The following is a 20,217-nucleotide window of genomic DNA, read 5'->3' as shown; positions in this document are numbered from 1 at the left end:
CTGTCATATGCCTCAGGTGTGGCTTTAAAAAAGAAGAAAAAAAAAAAGTATCGGCAATTAAAGGATGGGATAGAATGAAAGGAAAAAAAAAAAATCCACAGAATGGTAAACCGAGAGTGGACTTGTTGCGGGTTACACTGTGTGCCCCCAAAGAGCTGGGTGAATCCCTAAACCCCGGGTCCCATCTTGATGGACGTAATCAAACTCCAAAGAGGTCAGGCTGGATCAGGATCCGATCCAATCACTGGTATCCTCATAAGAGGCAGCAAATTTGGACCCAGACACACAGGGTGGGGGAGGGGGAATGTTCCGTGAAGACAGAGGCTGAGGTTGGAGGGACGCAGCCAAGAGCCAAGGAAGCTGGAAGAGGCAGGAAGGACCCTCTCCGAGAGCCCTGGGAGGAAGTGCAGCCCTGAGAACACCTTGACCTTGGACTCCTGGCTTCCAGAACTGTGGGATGGTGCATTTCTATTGTTTTAAGCCTCCTAGTTTGTGGATCCTTAAAACTTAATAGATCATCAACACGTGAAGAAAGGGAGCCTGGGAATCTGCCACCTGCCCACCATCGAAGTCACATGTGTCACGGCCCTGGCACCCAGCACCCTGCAGTGGGTCCAAGACGCGTCCCACTACCCCCGAGTCATACACAGGTAAATGAAGATTTTTTTTTTTATTCTCTTCCAGCTGCACCCGCAGCATATGGAAGTTCCTGGGCAAGGGGTTGAATCAGAGCCGCAGCTGAGGCCCATTCCACACCTTGCAGCAATGCCAGATCCTAACACACTGGTGAGGCCAGGGATCGAACCTGCATCGTTAGGACACTATGTCAGGTTCTTAACCTGCTGAGCCACAAAGGGAACTCCAAAGGTGGTTCTTTTTAAAAAAGTCACTGGAGTTGCTGCTGTGGTGCAGTGGGTTAAGGATCTGACTGCAGCAACTTGGATGCCTACAGATGTGTGAGTTCGATCTTCAGTCCAGTAAAGGGTCCAGTAATGCTACAGCTGTGGTGTAGGTTGAAGTTGAGGCTTGGATTCAATCCTTGGCCGAGCCACTGCCGTATGCCTTGAGTGTGGCCATTAAAACGCAATGCAATGCAATACAATACAGTGCAATACAACACAATACAATGCAACACAATACAATGTCCCTGCAGCTCAAACAGCAGCATGCAGAGCAGTGACGAGCTCAGGCTGTGGACCAGGATAAGCCAGCAGGGCCACTCACCAGCATGACCTGAGACCAATGACTTGGCGTCTCTGAGCCTTAGTTTCCCCATCTGCAAGCCAGGTCAAATAATAGGGCTGTGGTGAAGAAAAAATGAGGTGTTCTGGGCAAAAAGCTTGGCATGGTGCCTGGCTCCTAATAAGCCTGAAATCAAGGTTAGCTATTAAGACCCAGTTGTCAATGATTTCGCAGACTCTGAGTCTCCAAGTTGTTTGGAGCGGATCCCTGGGCCTTTGATGTGGAATTCTTGCTCCAAAGCTCAGGAACGGCACCTTTTCCCCCAAGGAGCTGGTGGGAACCCAGCTGGGACTTTCTGGCTGTTTTCATCCCAGTAATCCACTCCTTCTTCGTGGAAGACTGTTTATGATCTCACTTTGTTCCATCAAATTCCTTCTTGCTGGCCTTTTTTCAGCCTCCTCCGCAGTGAGCTTACTATAATTTGGGGGAGGCTGGATGGCTTACTCTGAAAAAGACAACCTTTGAAACTGTATATGACGGATACATATTTTCAATCCAAAGTCTTCCAGATACTTGTGTACTAAGAAGCTGATGAGCCCATGTGCCATGATTAAAATGCAAGTCCCAGGAATCGTGGTCCAGCGGAAACGAATCCGACTCGGAACCATGAGGTTGCGGGTTCGATCCCTGGCCTCGCTCAGTGGGTTAAGGCTCCCGAGTTGCTGTGAACTGTGGGGTAGGTCGCAGACGCGGCTCAGATCCAGTGTTGCTGTGGCTGTGGTGTAGGCTGGCGGCTACAGCTCCGATTCGACTGCTAGCCTGGGAACCTTCATATGCCATGGGGGTGGCCCTAAAAAGCAAAAAAAAAAAAGCAAGTCTCACATAATTTGTTAACCCTTTACATTCAAATGTTTGAATATGCAAAGCATCTTGCTGTCTGTTTCACCCATATTAGTGGAGATGACAGAAAACCTTCCCACAGAAACCCTAAAAGCCTTTTGGAAGCCATTACAAGGGATATAGCCACAGACCTTTGGCTTCTGCAGTTGGATTGACTGTGTTAGCATGAACGTCTTTTTTTTTTAAATAATGGAAATTGCTGTAATTATAATCACTTTAGAACACCCTTATTATTATTAATAAGACCAAATTACATGGTTCAAGCAGATGCTGGCTCTGTGCTGTTAGAAAAAAGTCACGCAATGGTACCAAAGCCCCAGCACTCATCTCCATGCCAACATGGGGCTGCTCACAAATGGGCGTCTGGGCAGACGCCTGTAATGTCTTGAAAAGTGTCAGGCAGAATGAGGAACCCTCGTTCTTGATTAAAGCATTCAGGGCACAGGCACATTTTCGACAGCTGCCTTTCCCGGGGGAGAGCGGGAACTGTGGGGCTCTGATTCCTGTTGAATCTTCTCTCGCCTTCTCTCCCATGCAGGCCTGGATCCAACTATTCCTGATGCCGAGCCTTGAGCATTGCCCTGAAGGAAGGGGAAGAAGAGAGGGATGGTGGGGACTGGGAGAGTTCACTTTTGGTCACATGTTAAAGTTTCTAACTCCTGGGGGGGTGGTGGTTACAGCTCAAGGATCTCTAGCTGAAAACTGGAGGCCAAAAGATAAAGATAAGGAGTCTAGAGGGAGGAAGGAAAGGGAGCGGGCATCTCCCAGTTCTTGAGAACCTGGGTCCTGGAGTCCAGCTGCCTGGGGTCCACCTCTGGCGTTTTCCTTTTTTTCTTGTTCTGTTGTCCTGGGAAAGTCATTGATTGAACCTCTCCACGTTTCAGCTGTCCCACCCCCTAAATGGGAGTAAGAACGTGGGGCCATTTCAAGGATTTTCAGGGAGCCTGCCCCCCTTGCTATTAGGACTGTGAATTTGGGAACAATTCCTGGTTCTCTACTGCTTGAAACTACAATCCCATTTTTCTCTCCCCTAAGCAAGTTTTATTTTAGGCTCCAGAGGATCAGCACAGAACATATGCCTGACTCTTGGCCATTAATAAATAGAGCAGGAAAATTTAACTTCAAGTTCAGAAGTCACCACCCAGCTGCCCCCTCTTGCCGGCTGCAAACACCCAGCTGGTGGTCAGAGTCAGTGCAGGAGGACACAGGCAAGAAGTAAATCTTGATTCGCTTGTCACTAATACCTAAGAGTTTACAGTAGGCGCTTGGAAAGCATGTACATGGATCCTGCTATAAAGCAGCTTATTACTAAATCAGGCCAAGAAGAAGGCACGGAATATTTCATTTCCTGTCAAATGTAAAAATTAAATCTGGATTGTTAAAAACAGCTTCCCTGGAAACATGCTAATGTTTAACTGAGAACTAACCTTGAATGAACTGCTTCCATGGCCAAGGTAAAGATAGCAGCATACGATACGCAGTGCATTCCTGTTGATTCATTAAACAATCATTTTAAAGTAAAGGTCATTAAACTAATTAATAAGGACAAACTATTATTGAGGAAAGCTTTTTTTTTTTTTTTTGAGCGCCTAAGAGAGATTTTTCTTTTATGGCCATGCCAGCGGCATGCAGAAATTCATAGGCCAGGGACTGAACCTGAGCCAGAACAGTGCCAATGCCAGGTCCTTAACCCACTGAGCCACCAGGGAACTCCCTCCTTTTCTCCCCCTTCTTCCTGATGCTCTTTTCCTTTTCCCTCTGCTCTAGGAGGAGACAGGCATCAGGACCCAAAACTGCCCAAATGTACTTTTCTCTAGTAGAGAATCCCCTTCCACTCAAAAATCAACAAGGAGCTTTTCTTCCATCAAGGCACACATTTCCCAAGTGGAGAATGACTGAAGGCCCGTTCTGGAAGGATTATCCTGAGGCCACACAAAAAGACGTTCATCCTCAGTATCTCATGAATCTTGTGAACAGCAACATAAGCGAGGTTCTCACCACCAGCGCGTGTTCTCACGTGGTGGCTGTTACCAGTCCCAGCGTCTTGTGGTCAAGTTAAGCTTCCTCAGCTGACTTCCTCCCCCCCTTCCCCAGCCACCATCCACCCTAGATGCCAAAGACAGCACTTAGATGAAGGGCAACTAGAACCAAAGTTTTGAGCCGAGTTCCTTTCTGAAGGCTTTTCTTTCCTCAACTAATTAAACAAGTAGAGAAGTTACTCAGTCGAGTTTCTTTTTTTAAACGGATTAGCATGTCTTTCCTCTTAAGAAAGTCTTGAATAATTAGAATTACACCAAAGTCATGGGTATATGCTATTTATGGGGGAATCATAGCTGAACTAAAACCGACATGACAATGTTAAAAATAAAAATAAAGTCTCTGCAGACAGCATAGTCAATTGATAAGAAAAACCTGACTTCAAGTCACACTTTGATTCGGGAGTCTGGAAGGAAGAGGCCCAAAGCCACGGCTGAGATTTTGCTTTTCTAAAGATCACCGAGCCTGGGCACCTTTGGGTCTTGCTGCAGAAACTGCCACTGCTGAAACTCTGGATACGAGAGCTGCTTGATTTTATTATTTTGTCATTGGGAGACCGCTTGGTCCCCAGAAACCTAACTCAGCCCATATTTTTCCCCAGTGCCTTCCCTGCATTTAACACATTCCACACGCGCGTGTAGACTCTTTGATCCGTGCAGAGGAGCCGGGCAGCCGGGCCAGCCCAGAGGAAGCCGACAAGCCAACTCCGAGAGGAAAGTAGCACCGCCAGGGAAACGAGGCTCCCTCCGCGGGCAGCGAGCAAGCCTCCTTGGACAGGGTTGCTTTCAGCTGAGCTGAAGCCTGAATCCCTTTCAAAGGGTACTGCGCCTTTGGAGGCCGTCCACGAGGCTCCAAAGCGATGAGACAGCATGGGGGTGGGGGTGGGGGGTGGAATATTAACGCAAAGGGATTTCCCACCAGGAACCACAGCATCGCGTCCAGGCCCCACCGCACCATCTCCTCGCCGAAAGGAGGTGTCGCTCGCCAGAAGGACATCCCGTTAGAGGCAAGTTACAGGTCTCTCGCCGCCCTGCCACTCGGCGAGGAGAGCGAACAAGTTCTGAAGCACTTGCACACACCCCTGGCTGCGCCCCGGGCAGGGCTGCCACCGCTCCGCGTCCCGAGTGCGCGCGCCCCGGCTCCCAGCCCGACGGAGTTCCTCTGCGTCCCCAAGATCTGCTCTCCCGAGACAGCCACTGCTTTGGGGGCGACGGGAAGCTACGCGGAGACACAGCTGGGCGCCCCCGGGAGCCCCGAAAAGCCCGCGGCAGCAGGGCGCAGGGTCCGAGCGGGCGAGCGAGCGCGTAGCGACCTACCTTCTGCGGAGGGGTCCCGATCAGCATCTCCAGGTAGTAGCCGCGGCCGGAGTCCCCCTGCAGGTTATCCACCATGGCCAAGAAGTTGGCAGCTCCCCCGGCGGGCTCCAGGGCGAGCGCCAGGCCGTCGGCGCGGGGTTCGGCTGGGGGTCCGGGCCCAGGGGTGGGCGCAGCCCCGCGGCTGGTGGTGGAGGCCACCCGGAGAGGCAGCGTGAAGGGCGCCGGGGCCAAAGCCGGGGCCGCGCGCAGGAGCCACTGGGCCAACAGCGGCAGCAGCAGCGCCCTGAGCAGCGCGCCCATGCCCGCGGCGGGGCCCGGGGGGCGCGCGCGGCCGGGCCCGTCCCGTCCGGCGACAGGGGCTCAGCGACTCGGCGGCGCGCGGGGCTGCGGGGAAGGGCTGAGCGTGCGGCGGGGCGGGAGGCAGCAGCAGCGGCGGCGGCGGCGGCGGCGGCAGCGGATGGGAGGAGGACTGGGGAGGAGGCGCGGCGGGAGGAGGAGGAGGAGGAGGCGCCGGAGCCGCCCCAGCCCGCGCCAAGTTAAGCAAGTTGGTCGCCGCTGCCCCCTCTGGCGGGCGGCGGCTGCCCCGCAGGGGCCGGGCCCCTCCCCCACGGCCAAGGTCAAAGCAAGGCGCGGGGTCCGCCGGGGTCCTCCCAGACCTGCCCTGAACACCCTCGCTCGTCTCGGGCCGCGCCTCTTCCCCGGGAAACTCGAGTCCCCAATTTCCTCGGAACGCGCCCCGGCGGCCACGGCCAACGGATGTGACGAGGCTCATCTGATACCAGGGGGGAAAGTTTCGGGAACCCTTAAAGGGGCAGCGAGAGCCTGAATTGGCCCCCTGGCCCCGAGCGCCCTGGTGCCCTGCCGGGGTTCCCTGGCCCCACAGGGGCGGGGGCTGCCAGCGGGTCACGTGGGGGTCAGAGAGAAGAGGAGGGAATCGAAAAAAAGCCGCGAGCATCTCAAGGAGTCAAAGAGTCTGCGCCTCCGCTTGCCAAGTATGTCCCTGCAGCCCTTCAGCCCTCCAGGGTCCTGCGGCTTCTCAGGGCATTTTCTGGGCGCTGCCCACCCGGTCCACCCCCGTTCCTGCCCATTCTCCATGTCCACTTCGGGGGGCCCGGAGCGATTTTCAAAGAGGTCGGAGTGGCGGCTGGGAGAGTCCAGGGTTGGGAGAGCCAGGCGAGGGCGGAGAGCTTTGGCGACTTCTCCCTAGAACTCGTGGGGGGAGACGAGGGGCTTGGCTGCCGTGGCTCTCTCAGCCTCGCGTCTCCCTTTGTGCCCACCGTTTGAGGCTGGGGAGGTGGCACTCGCAACTGGCCTGGAGCTTGGGCATCTCGACACCCCCACCCCCTCCGCGCCCCGCCGCTCGCCCGTAATGCAGATGCGAGGCTGCCTGCAGCTGCGCCTTCACCTGCCCCAGAACTCCCTCTGTCCGCTCAGCAAGTTACAGTCAGGCATCCACAGTCTGGGCCGCTGAATCTACAGCGCAGCATCCATCCCTTGGCTTCCCGCTTCCCCCAAGCTCTCCGCGGATTATCCAATTAATACTTGTTTAGCCACAGACACCGAGACTCAGAGCGCATTCAGGGATGCAGGCAATGAAGGTTATTTTATTTGGGATGCTAAACGCAGGGGGGACCATTACACCAGCTAAAGTACATCGATTTCAAGTGAAACAGGGAGGAGAAAAATCTTTTTACCTCCTCCAGCTGAATTATGTTGGCCGTTCAAACAAACAAACAAGCCCATCTTCAAACAGTGGGGAGGCTGGAGCAAAACTTCCCTCCTCGCTGCAGTTTCCAGGTGCTTTTACTCAAGATTTGATTTTTATTCCTGTCTTCCTTATTTGAGAATCAGGTCTGTGGCTCTGCAAGGGACCCTTATGCCAGAGCTCTTTCCTGTGCTGATTTTTCAGATGACTTTAACCGTAAATCACATGTCCCCCAAACTATATCCCAACTTCACCAAGTCCCCAGCCACACAAAGAAAGGCCTAGTTGGGTCCCGTGATGTAACCTAAGTTGATATTCCTCATAAATCTACATAGTTATTCCAGCGCGATTACATTCATATATTCACATTTCCAATTCAAGGTTGTAGAAGAAGTGTAATTTTAAAAAAACGATTATTTATACTCTTCAGTGTCCAGTCTTGAGGGTTCAAGAAGACATTCGGACGGCTCTCAGTAGAACGTAATCTTCTAAAGAGCACATGCAGTTTATTAAGGACAATGCCATCGTGGCCACGTGACTTGTAAGTGCAACATTCGAGACGTTTGCTGTAATAATTAAACACCACAAGAGAACTTTTTAAAAACTCGAGTCTAATTAAGGTTTGTCCTTCAGGAAAAAGGTGACTCCATCTCTAATGTGAGTATTCATGAGCTTTTCATTTTAAGAGGGCTAGTTTGTGGGTAAACAGATGCCTGAAGAGACGGTCACAGGAGGAGCTCATGCAGTTTTAATAGATGGCAGTGCTGCGGCATCAGAAAATGATGCCGGCTGGAGTGACAGCGTCTGATGACTGTACCCTTGGTCGGCTCTGTTTTTATGAATGGTCTTAGGGTTCTCCCTTCCTGCCCAGGTCGGTGATGCTGGCTGGATTTGGGAACCCATCATTTTATCTTCCAGGTGACAGTCCTCTCATGGGGTGGCATCCGTTTTCTCCCTTAGCATCCTCTAAATGCTTCTCCAAGAAGCCACCTCCCACAGGGCTCGTGCAGTGAGGAAGGAGGAAGTGAGGAAGGGAGGAGGTGAGCCCCTCCTGCTCCGTAGCACCCCCAACATCCGCCTCTCTCTGGCCCAGGCTCCTTTACTGCTCCCATAGCTTCCCCCCCTCCCCCTGACCCCTCCCTCCCCTGACTTCTTCCTCCCCCCTCCCCCTTCATTCTCTTCTTCCTCCCCCCCTCCCCTCCCCCTCCTCCCCTTTCTCCCCGAAGCCTGGGAGGCCTCCATTTCAGCCACACACTTCCTCGGTCCACTCAGGAAAACCAAAGCCCTACAGTGATGGGCCCTCCCTCCTTGCGAAGAGCAAACCCCATCACTCTCCTGTCCCTGGACCACAGAAGCTGGGGTGAGGGTCTCACCCTCCAGCCCAAGGAGCTACCCAGGGGTCCTTTCCAGGAATACCTGGCACTTGGCCAGAAAGATTGTCACCCACATGCAGGTTGCTGCTCCACGGCCCTTACTGCCAGCTCTGGGTTCCTTTTGTTACAGGCTTCAAGTCCCCTTCGAGAAGATGAACCCCCAAAGCCTCAGGCCACGTCTCCTTGCAATGCTGCTTCCCCCACCTTGACCCGCCTGGGCTGCTCACTCCCTGCTGGGAGAGGTACGTGGCCCAGGCCTCACCCGCCCCTGCGTCACCTGTTCTCCATGCAGATAAGGCCTCCTGCCCATGACCAATCTGAGCATCACGCTGGGTCTCCACCCTGGTCGCACCGTGGGTCCTGGAGACCATTGCAAGTGAGCCGGGCCCTCTGGGAACCTGCAAGCCTCTGACTCCTCTCTCCCTCTCTGAAAGTGTGCTTTCGCCTTGATAAAGGTATAAAGCATCTGCAGTTCCCGTGCTTTGCCTTGGTGAGACGGGGAGATGGGGAGACAGGGATCGAGCGAGGAATCTGTGATGTATCATTTTAACACCAGCAGTTCGCGGATTTTTTAATCTCAAGTCCGCTTTACACTCTTTAAAATTGAGGACCCCAAAGAGCTTTTGTTTATGAGGTCATTTCTATTAATAGTCACCCAATTAGAAAGTAGAACTGAGAAAGTTGAACAATATGTAGTCATTCATGGGAAAATAACAATAATAAACCCGTGACGCAGCACCCCTAAGTAACGTTTTAATGAAAACTAACTTTACTTTTCCAAACCTGAGAAGAATGGCGTTATTTTACATTTTTGCACTTTTTGGCAAATCTCTCTCTGGCTTAGGAGAAGGCATCTGGGTTCTCTTATCTGCTTCTTCATTCAGTCTTCTAGGAAGCATCTGGAAGATTCTGTCCAGCAAGCAGGAGAGAAGGAGTGTGAACAAGGCAAATAACATTTTCCTATTATTAAAAGAGCTAATGGAGGAGTTCCCGTTGTGGCTCAGCAGATGAAGAACTTGACTAGGATCCACGAGGATGTGGGTTTGATCCCTGGCTTCACTCGGAGGGTGAAGGGTCAGGCATTGCCGAAATAGGCTGCAGATGTGGCTCAGATCTGGTGTTGCCCTGGCTGTGGCATAGGCCTGAGCTGTAGCTCCAATACTGCCCCGACCCCAGCCTGGCAACTTCCATATGCTGCAGCTGAGGCTGTAAAATAAAATAAATAATAATAATAAAAAAAGCTAAATGACCCCTCTGATCTGAAAGGCTGAAAGGGTGTGACTGTACGTTGAGAGCTTCTGTTTTGCACTGTCTTTCTTTGGTTTCTATGTTTGCATCTTCAGTTATTTTCAACACCTAATGAATCCTTTGTACCTGGCACTGTGTCAGCAGCTGGGAGGAAAAAGCAAAACAGGAGCTAATCCTTATGTTTGCAGACTAGATGCAGGAGGCCTTTGCTCTATTCTAGCGCCCTTGAGACTTAGCAGGAGGGGAGCACCAGCCCTCTGCAGCCCAGAGGAAGCTTCTGGCTTTACCTCTTCATTCTACATTTTCCACCTGCCCCTCTGCTGCCACGGCCTTGCCCCCCCATCCCAACTGCCCCCCCAACTCACTCTTCACCTGCAGTTCTCCACCCACCCATCAAAGGCTCTGGCCCTGTGGGCAGTTCTCCCTCCTGAGCCCTGCCCACCCCCTCGGCAGCATCCCCCCCAGGGTCTTTATCTCTGCCCGGTTTTCAAGCCTGGCTTCTCACTAGAATCACCAGGCCATCCTGCCTATGCCTCTTCCTGGGAGGAGCCCATTCAGCTGCTTTGGGGCAGCAACCCCGGAATTGCCATTTCTGGAAGCTTCCAGGTGACTCTGGAATTTGAGCCTGGGAGCACTGAGATAAAATGTCAGACTGAAGAGGGCCGGTGGCCTCATCATCTTGAATTGGTTTGGAAATTTCAGTATGCATTCCTGAGGGCTTTCGTATTGAAAACACTATTCCTTCCTGTGTTGACTGGAAAAACCTAGAAACCAGGAGCATTCCTACTGCCAGAATTAGGGTTTCCACATACCCTTTCCCTCCACACCAGGGCTCTTTGGAGAAGAGTGATTCTAGGCTTGGAGCAGCAACTGAACAAGATAAGCCTGGGACATCTTGTCATCTCAGAGAGCAAGGATGTTGTCATACCCCCCAGGTCCTGTCGAGAGCTGGCACAGAGATGCAACATCATTAAAAGCAGTCATTGCAGTGGCTCCGAACCCTCCAATTATGGTGAAACCTATTCGTTCATCATGTTCTTTTTAAAAAGTACATTGGTTATCTTTGAAGAATGTTAAGGAACCCAGCTCATTTTTTGGAAAACCTGGCAGAGGAAGGAAAAGAATCCAGCATTTATTATCTTGACTTTCTTGTACAAACCATTTCTCAGTAGAAGCAAATAATTGATGAAGGGAAATTTCTCTTTATGGAAGTTATCGCAGCTAATAAATGAAGGAATGATGAAATTAGACAGTTGCCATTTCACAGCCCCTAATGAGTGGACGGATCCGGGCTGATAAAACCCCACACAGCATTCTGTGTTCCCGATGGAAGGCCGCAGTGCTACCTGTGAAAGGGTCTTGCCCAAACCTCAAACCTGAATCCCATGGTCTCTACACCACAGCTTGGCACACCCCTTCCTGGGGACCAGACCTGGCCTGCTGCCTGTTGTTGTAAAGAAAGCTTTGTTGAAACACAACTATACCTGTTTGCTTAAATCATTGCAACAGAGACTGTCTGGCCCTTAACACCTAAAGTGCTTAATGCCCAGCCCTTTATAGACAGAGTCTGCCAACCCTGCCCTTGATCGCAAGCATCCCAAGACTCTTCTCCATCCACTGCAGTTTTGGGACCTGATTTAGATCCTGATTTGAACAGATTGAAAAAGTGACGTATGAGACAATTAGAGAAACTTGAACACCAGCTGGATGATGCTATGGAATCCTCATTAATATTTTTGATGGAATATGATGTCACGTGTGTGTGCGAGCATGCGTGGGTGTTCCCATCTAGTGGGGCATTTGCTGCCATGTTTAGGAATGAAATGAGGTTTGTTTCAAAGTAATATGGGTTGGTGGGGAAGGGGCCAGGCAGTGTTCTCAGTAAAATATAGACTCCTAGTCGTAACACTATCGGCAGGTGCCAATACCTTTCCCCTTTACAGATGAGCATCGAGACACAGATCCAGAATCCGAGGTCTGATTTCAGATCTTGTGTTCTCCCTCCAGTGGCTTGGGCCACCCCTTTGATGTGCCCTTTCTGTGAAGCTGGGGAGGACCTCCAGGTGGCACCTGCCCGGGAGATCGTACCGACAATGTCCACATCACTCAGGTAACAGACACGTTGGGGCGCCCCTGTCAGATCTCACATCACGGCCGGAGCCACGTGGGCCCATAAGACCAGACAGCCCCTTCCCTCAGGGGCCACAGTGTAGCTGGAGACACACTGAAAATACACTTCTGTCTGGGAGACACCACTCCAGCTTCCTTCTGTTTGCATGATGCTGAGCCCTTCTGTTTTTAGAGAAGTGTCACAAATCCTATCCCACCTTGATCCTCAAGGCGGGAGGTGGAGAAGGTGGATGCCTCTGTTTATGAAGGGACATTGAAGGACCGGAGCACCGAGCTCTCACCACATCCTGGATGCTCTTGCCTCTAACGTACATCCTCCAGCTTGTTCTCTGACGCTCCGAGGGGGACATGATGTCACGGAGGACAGTGGACGTCAGGTGCCCAGGCCATGGAAGAGGCTGTGCAGCAAAGCGTTGAAGGTCGTCCTGAGGTCACTGTGGGTAAATGGCCAACCTGATTTAAACCTGACCCATCCACTGCCCAAGCCTATGTTCATTTTTTTTTCTTTTTTTTGGCTTTTTTAGGGCTGCACCTGTGGCATATGGAGGTTTCCAGCCTAGGGGTCGAATCGGAGCTGTGGCTGCTGGCCTTTGCCACAGCCACAGCAGCCAGATCCGAGCCACGTCTGCCACCTACACCACAGCTCACGGCAACGCCAGATCCTTAACCCACTGAGCGAGGCCAGGGATGGAACCCGAATCCTCATGGATCCTAGTCAGGTTCATTTCCGCTGAGCCACAACGGGAACCCCCCCCCCCAAGCCTATGTTCTTCTCCCTAGACCATGTCGCCTTTCTTAAAATGACTAATCCGGCACATCTTGGTCCGAGGGGAGTAAGGGCTTCCTTATGCCAGCGTCCTCTCATGCATTTCAAGCAGGTGGCTCTTACAAACAGCCAAGGAGGCATTCAGGAACACAAGGGTTGGATAAATATGACCCCTGGTATTACATTACACTAGCTGGGTCCCACCTAGGCAGGGCTCTACCGGGAGAGGGGGGCTGCCAACATCTCGGAGTTTTCCGAGTGTTTGCCTACTGCCAACCCTGCTTTTTGAATGAGTGTGGAGGTAACAGCCAAAGGCTCTGAGCCCAGAGACCCGGATCGACTTCTGCCACAGATGGTTGGAACGTCCCCGGGCAGCTCTCTTCTGTTCTCTGAGCCTTGGCTTCCTTAAGTGCATGTGTACTGCCTTCTTCCAGGGGCGAGTTCTCAGAGTCAGCATGAGTGTGCTCCCTGGAGTTGGGCATCAGTACAGTTTGTTTACCTGCTTTGGGAAGCTCCTTGTTAGGATTACATTATATTCCATTGCCCATCAATTCTATTTGTTCACATTTATTTTATTATTTTGTTTTATTTTATTTTTATTTTTAGGGCCACACTCATGGCATATGGAGGTTCCCAGGCTAGAGATCGAATGGGATCTGTAGCCGCCAACCTACACCACAGCCACAGCAACGCAGGGTCTGTGACCTACACCACAGCTCACAGCAACGCCGGATCCTTAACCCACTGAGTGAGGCCAGGGATCAAATCTATGTCCTCATGGATCCTAGTCAGATTCATTTCTGCCACGCCAGGATGGGAACTCCTATTTTTTCACATTTTAACTGCTCCAAAGCCAGGAGAAGCATGTCTCAAAAGTCAAGGCTTGGAAAGGAAAGGAAAGGAAAAAAGAAAGTAGGAAGGAGAGAAGGAAAGGAGGGAGGGAGGAAGGAAGGAAAGAAAGAGACACCTGGGAAGGCATGCATTTGGTTGTTGTTCCTATACCCTGAGTGGAAACCACTGTCCCTGGCATCTCAGTCTCCATGCTACTGTCCCTGGCACCTCAGTTGCTGTACCACTGTCCCTGGCATCTCAGCCTCCATGCCACTGTCCCTGGCAACTCAGTCTCCATGCCACTGTCCCTGGCATCTCAGTCTCCATGCCACTGTCCCTGGCACCTCAGTCTCCATGCCACTGTCCCTGGCACCTCAGTCGCTGTGCCCCTTATTTGAGAAAGGTGGATGAGAATTGGGATTGTCTAAAACTTCCTGTTGATATTCAGGTAACATTCAGGAAGCTCAGCCTAAACGCTTGCAAGAAGGTGCCAGGGCTGGGGAATTCCTAGAGACCACGGTAGGAAACCACTCTGGTGGCAGGATAATGGTCCCCTCAAGACGTCCGTGTCCTCGTCCCCAGAACCTGTGAATAAGTTGCCTTGTATGGCAGAAGGGACTTGGCAGATGTGACTAAATTAATGCCCTAGAGTTTAGAGGAGCAGCCTGGATTATCCATCTGGGTCCGGTCTAATCATGTGCATTCTTAAAATCAGAGTACCTTTGCCAGCTGGGGTTGGGGGGAGCCATGATTACAGAAGAACTGCCAGAGAGGTGCAATGCTGCCAGCTTCTGAGAGGGAGGAGGGGACCACAAGCCCAGCTTCCGAGAGGGAGGAGGGGACCACAAGCCAAGGAATGCAGATGACCTGAGACCCTTGTCAAGGTGAGGAAACAGATTTTCCTCTAGAAGCTCCAGAAAGGAAAGCAGCCCTGCTGGCACCTTGATTTTAGCCCAGCCAGACCCAGGTGAGACTCTGACCTCATAAAATACATGCTGTTTTAAGCCACCACATTTGTGGTCCTTTGTTACAGCAGCAATAGGAAACTAATACGCCCATCTTAGGAACCTCTATCACCTCCTCTCTTAGCGGCACAGAGAATGATGTTGTAAGGAAAAACACAGATACTGATGACTGCGAGCCCAAAAAGGATTCAGGAGAGTTGGCTGGAGTGTGAAAAATTTTAACAACTTACCAGTTTATTTCATCCATATTTTGTGTGTATACAGGTATACAAATTGGACTGAAAACCTCTTTCCCTGGGCATAAAACAAAAAACCTAAGTGATAAGAACGTATCATGTCATGGTATAACAGTAACATTTTTTCCCTTAGTGGTGTACAGAATAGTGGTTCTTTGTGCTGAGGCACGTAATCTTATTATGATTGGAGTCAGTGGAACAGGTGGAAGTACTGCAGAGTAGTCATTCAATAAACATTAGTTTACCTTCCCTGAAAATGTTGTCTTGGATGTTAAGACTGTCACCCCTACAGAGGAGTGGATAAAGAAGATGTGATACATATACACAGTGGAATATTACTCAGCCATAAAAAGGAACGAAATAATGGCATTTGCAACAACATAGATAGACTTAGAAATTATCATGCTAAGTGAAGTTAGACGGTGAGACACAAACATCATATTCTATTACTTATATGTGGAATCTTAAAAAAAGAATACAATGAACTTAGCAGAACATATACTAACTCACAGATTTTGAAAAACTTATGGGGAAGTTCCCTTTATGGCTCAGTGGTTAACGATCCTGGCTAGGATCCAAGAGGACTCGGGTTTGATCCCTGGCCACGCTCAGTGGATTAAGGATCCGGCCTTGCTGTGGGCTGTGGTGCAGGTTGAAGAGACGCAGCTCAGATCCTGCGCTGCTCTCACTCTGGCATAGGCCGACAGCTGCAGCTCCGATTAGACCCCTAGCTTGGGAACTTCCATGTGCCACTTCCAAGTGGGGCCCTAAAATGCAAAAAAAAAAAAAAAAAAAAAAAAAATCAACCGCATACACATAAAAACTTACAGTTTCCAAAGGAGACGGGTTGGGGTGAGGGGGGAAGGATGGGCTGGGGGTTTGGGATGGAAATCCTATACAAATGCTTATAATGATCATTGCACAACCATAAATGTAGTAAAATTCATTCAGTTAAAAAAAAAAAGACTGTAGCAGTTCCCGTCATGGCTCAGTGGTTAACAAATCCTACTAGGAACTATGAGGTTGTGGGTTTGATCCCTGGCCTTGCTCAGTGGGTTAAGGATCTGGCATTGCTGTGAGCTGTGGTGTAGGTTGCAGGCGTGGCTGGGATCCCGCATTGCTGTGGCTCTGGCGTAGGCCAGCAGCTACAGCTCCAATTGGACCTCTAGCCTGGGAACCTCCATGTGCCCCAGGAGCAGCCCTAGAAATGGCAAAAAGACAAAAAAAAAAAAAAAAAAAAGAAGAAGACTGTAATCCTTTGGCCATATACATGGGGTTCTGAGGTTGCCTATCAGCACACCGCCCGTCCTGCCCCTCAGCTCTGGGCGGGATCGCGATGTCCCCCCCTCCCCTCTGACTGCCCGGCTCGCTCTCCCATCGCCCTGGAAACGGATTCCCTCCCTCATTGGAGAGGAGAGTTGGAGGCATTCAGTTATGATCGCACAGGTGGGAGTGGAATCTTCATCCCAACCAGCATCCTTGGTGAGTTCACAGCTCGCTCGCATCCAGCGACGTTTGCATCATCATAATTAATTAGTACCCGTGCCAGTGCGGGCAGAGTCTTGGAGTGGGGGAGTCAGAAGTGGGTTGCCGGCCGCAGACCGACTCATTCGCTGCACAAATGTTTTCTTTAATGCACCGTATTTATCTTGGTCACCGTTTGAAAATCTTAATCGCTCCCCTTTCCTGGGAGAAGTCTGGAGAACGACAAATTCAAGCTAGCGCCTGCAAACGCATCTCTTCTGACAGGGGTCGTTTAGAGAATGAGACTGTCCTTTGTGCGGATTTATGAGTTCATGGGAGGAAGACAGACGGGAGGGAGAGAAGCAGAAAGAATAGGGAAGGAACGGCGGGAGAAAGTGCACTACGGCTGGCAGTGGGAGTGGGGTCGGCGGTGGCGGGGCGGGAACCTGCATTGCCCCGCCCCCTCCCAGGGGGATTCCTGTGCCCAGTGGAGATTCCTGTGCCCCAGGCTGGTCCAGGTGAATCCGATCAGCTTCCTCTTGCATTGGAGAAAGAAGCCATGGGGGGGGGGCCAGAAATCATGGTCTCCCCCAAACTCAGGACACAGAACCCCTCCCACCCCCATCTCCCAAGCTCAGGACACAGAACGCCCTCTCCCGCCCAAGTTCTGGGTGCAGCAGCCCTTGTGGGTGAAGGCAAAGGACCTCAAGGGGCACATAACCAGAAAGACCTTTGTCTCCAAAAAGCATCTCGCCTTGGCCCTTGAGCCCAGACCACCCACACATGGGTGGCCCGCTGTGTGATGGGGCAGCTCTGGTCTGGCAGAGCCCTTAGCAGACCAGGAACTGGAGGGCAGGGCCACAGTCCCTGCAGGATGTGCTTATAAAAGGTGGGATAGCCCTGCAGGCAGCAGAGGAATGGCCGAGCCCGCCACCCTGCCTGGGCTCCCAGCCCCTCTCTTTAAAATCTCCCAGCAGAGACAGCCTGGGAGGGTGGGTGGCAAACCTGGAGCAGCTGTGGGAGAACCCATTAAAAAATCTCAGAAATTCCACTGGAGCATCACACGCAGAGTGACTGTCCAGCTGTAGCCTGCAGACCCAAGGGCCCTTAGGCACCCCCACACACACACACTGGCTCAGAATGGCACTGCCCCTTGCACACTGGTTCTTAGCCTTGGCCACCTGTCCCAATCCTGCCTCTGCACCATCCCCAAGAGGAAGGGTGTGGGCTGATCCTGGCCCCCATCCCCTTCTCTCCTCCCTCCCAAAGACTCTCCAGAGGGGGAGACCATGGCAGCTACTGAAATTCATCAGTCACCAAATTTATCAGTCTTCACTTTTATTTCAATATGGGGAGACAGCGAGGAGTTTCCAGGCAGCTGAAGGGGAACCACTGAGCTGAGGGGACAGTAGGGTACTTAACATGGGGTTCTAAGACTTTTTCCTCAGAGAAATCTCAGAAGCTATTCTAAGATGATAATAAGAAAGACTTCCTGTTGTGGCTCAGCGGGTTAAGAACGAGACTAGTATCCATGAGGATGTGGGTTCAATCCCTAGCCTCACCCAGTGGGTTAAGGATCTGGTGTTGCTGTGGCTGTGGCTGGCAGCTGCAGCTCTGATTCAAGCCCTGGCTTGGGAACGTCCATAAGTCGCAGGTGCAGCCATAAGAAGAAGAAAAAAATTGCAGTTGGAGCTCAAAGAATCCTTGGAGACAAAAACATAATATTTGAGAATAAAAGAAAAACTCATGGAGGCAGTAAACAGCAGAAAGGACAGCGCTGAAGTCTGAAGTGATGAATGAGCAGCTCAGTGTAACTGAAGGAATATGGTCTCCACCCCTTCCTGGCTGAGAGCGGGGCCCGACAAGGATGATGGGAGGGCTGTGGAAGGGCTTGGGAGGAAGCATCCAGGTCCCATGGCAAGGACAGACTCTTGACGCAGGATTCCCCAGCTGTGTCACCTCTTTGGCCTGCCTCAGTCTTCTTGGCCATAGGATGGGAACGGACACCCACTTCTTGGGATACAGTGACTTGAATGCATAATGCATGCGGATCGCTTCATTCCAGAGCTGGCGTGGTTGAATGGCTTGATGGTCACTAGCTTTTATGTTAATTAACAACAATTATTGACAGTGATAGGAAAATACAGGTCCAACCACGCTTCAATTTTTTTTTTTTGAATTTAAAAACCCAGAGGAGTTCTCTGGTGGCTCAGTGGGTGAAAGATCCAGTGTTGTCACTGCTGTGGCGCGGGTTCGAGTCCTGGCATGGGAACTTCTGCAGGTCAAGGGGTTCGGCCGAAAAACTTCCCAAAACCTAGAATATCGGTTGTCATTATAAAAACTTACCAGAACTCTTGAGGAGAGCCCTGTGCCCGTGTGGAGTCCCATGGAGGAAACACCTCTCCAGAGACCCGGGCAGGTGGGCAGACGGGCGGGGCGCCCGGTTTCTGAGTGAGCCAGGCAGGTGGAGCCGGCGGGGTGACCAGCTTGGGTTGGGTTTGGAGGGTGGAGTTTGTTTGACTTTTCCTGGGAGGTTGGGGCCTCTCCCAGTCTGGTGGGTGGGGGCCACGTCCAGCGCAGACAGGAAAGCACCCAGAGAAGAAAGTCCCACAGGAACCGTCTCCCTTGGGGCAAAGAGCAGGGTGTCCAGCTGTGTACACAGTGAGCTGGCAACTCTCAGCTTGCACACCCCAGGCGTCGGGTTTGGCTCACAAGCCGACACTGCACTCAGGAGCCCCTTTCAGCCACCCAGAGTCCTGTAAAGGGCCTCACTGTCCTGTATGAAGAAGAGACAAGGGCAAGAGTGGCCTCTCCCACATACCTGGGGGCCAGATGCTCTCATCAGGGTAACCCCTCCCCCCAATAAGGGTCACTGGGGACAGTGGGGGCTTTGGTCATCAATAGCGGCTCCAGCGCTGTCAGGATGGACTCTGGGGCTTTGGGGACGAAGATCTCTGGTGAAATTGATCTTCTTGGGAAGTGTTTAAAGCCAATCACTGGAGTTCCTGTCGTGGCTCAGTGGTTAACAAATCTGACTAGGAAACATGAGGTTGCAGGTTCGATCCCTGGCCTTGCTCAGTGGGTTAAGGATCCAGCATTGCCGTGAGCTGTGGTGTAGGTCATAGCCTCGGCTCGGATCCCACATTGCTGTGGTTGTGGTGTAGGCCGGCAGCTACAGCTCCGATTAGACCCCTAGCCTGGGAACCTCTATATGCCTCGGGGGACAGCCCTAGAAAAGACAAAAAAAAAAAAAAAAAAAAAAAAAAAGGCACATAACCATTACAATAGTTACTATTTCTCAGCTGCTCCTGTGCCAGGCTCTTACACATTTTATATCATTTAATCCCCCCCCTTTTTTAATGGCTGCACCCACGGCATATAGAAGTTCCCAGGCTGAGGGTCAAATTGGAGCTGCAACGGGAACCTACACCACAGTCATAGCAACGCAAGATCCGAGGCGCATCTGTGACCTATGCCACAACTTGCAGCAATGCGGAATTCTTAACCCACTGAGCCACAGCGGGAACTCCGATCTCACTGAAGGAACGGTGGGCAGTGAGCATTACCGCCCCAGCTAACCCATGAGGCAACTGATTCCTGATAAGCTAAGAAACTGTCCCCATGGCAGGGGGAGGAAATGCTGGCCCCCAGGCTGGAGTAGCAGATCTGCTGTGAGTCTTCAGGAAGAATTTGAAACCATGTATTTCCTTAAGCTTTTCCTTCATCAGTGCCTTTGGATGACTTCCATGTAAGTGAAGCTTTTATTTGGTTTTGAAAGAACATCCTGGAATGCATCTGTAGTTTATAAGGGCCTTGAGCAGTAATGCACTCCCCCTGCCCCGACCCCCGCCCCCCCGCCACCATGAGATGAAACAACCTTGCCTTGTTGGGTCTTGAAGGCTGATGGCTTTCTATTTATGAATAGCGATGGTGAATTTGCCTTTTTTTCTGCTTGGGGATGTGAGAGCTGCAGTGGTTTTCTTTTTTGAGCGCTTTGTCCTAACCTTGGGCTGGGGCATTTTGAACTCGAAGCTCAAGGCTACATACATAAGCTTCTGCTCTGG

The 20,217-nt window shown here is 51.5% G+C and overlaps 1 protein-coding gene and 1 long non-coding RNA gene across 7 annotated transcripts in view; one reads left to right on the top strand and one right to left on the bottom strand.

Annotated features, from left to right (window-relative positions):
- Positions 1-6,159, bottom strand: part of BACE2 (beta-secretase 2) — a 120,824-nt gene extending 114,665 nt beyond the window's left edge. For all 5 annotated transcript variants that reach the window (XM_021071005.2, XM_021071006.2, XM_021071004.2 and 2 more), the window contains exon 1: positions 5,436-6,159. In XM_021071005.2, coding sequence (XP_020926664.2) covers positions 5,436-5,735 — 300 coding nt within the window. In that variant the 5' untranslated portion in view covers positions 5,736-6,159. The remainder of the gene's footprint in view (positions 1-5,435) is intronic.
- Positions 5,867-9,753, top strand: LOC110256492 (uncharacterized). 2 transcript variants are annotated; one of them, XR_002338079.2, is made up of 5 exons: positions 5,867-6,427; positions 7,571-7,681; positions 8,059-8,180; positions 8,806-8,968; positions 9,398-9,753. It is a non-coding gene; the product is annotated as an uncharacterized LOC110256492 (long non-coding RNA). The 2 variants fall into 2 exon arrangements; XR_002338082.2 differs by lacking the exon at positions 8,059-8,180.
- Positions 9,754-20,217: the final 10,464 nt, after the last annotated feature.

Source organism: Sus scrofa, chromosome 13 (assembly GCF_054392235.1).
Source record: "Sus scrofa isolate SSC_HxYL_T2T_F1_AM1 chromosome 13, Sscrofa_HxYL_maternal_Yorkshire_Landrace_v2.0, whole genome shotgun sequence".
Taxonomy (NCBI): domain Eukaryota; kingdom Metazoa; phylum Chordata; class Mammalia; order Artiodactyla; family Suidae; genus Sus; species Sus scrofa.
The sequence above is the reverse complement of the archived record's forward strand: the minus strand, read 5'-3'. Positions and strand labels throughout refer to the sequence as shown.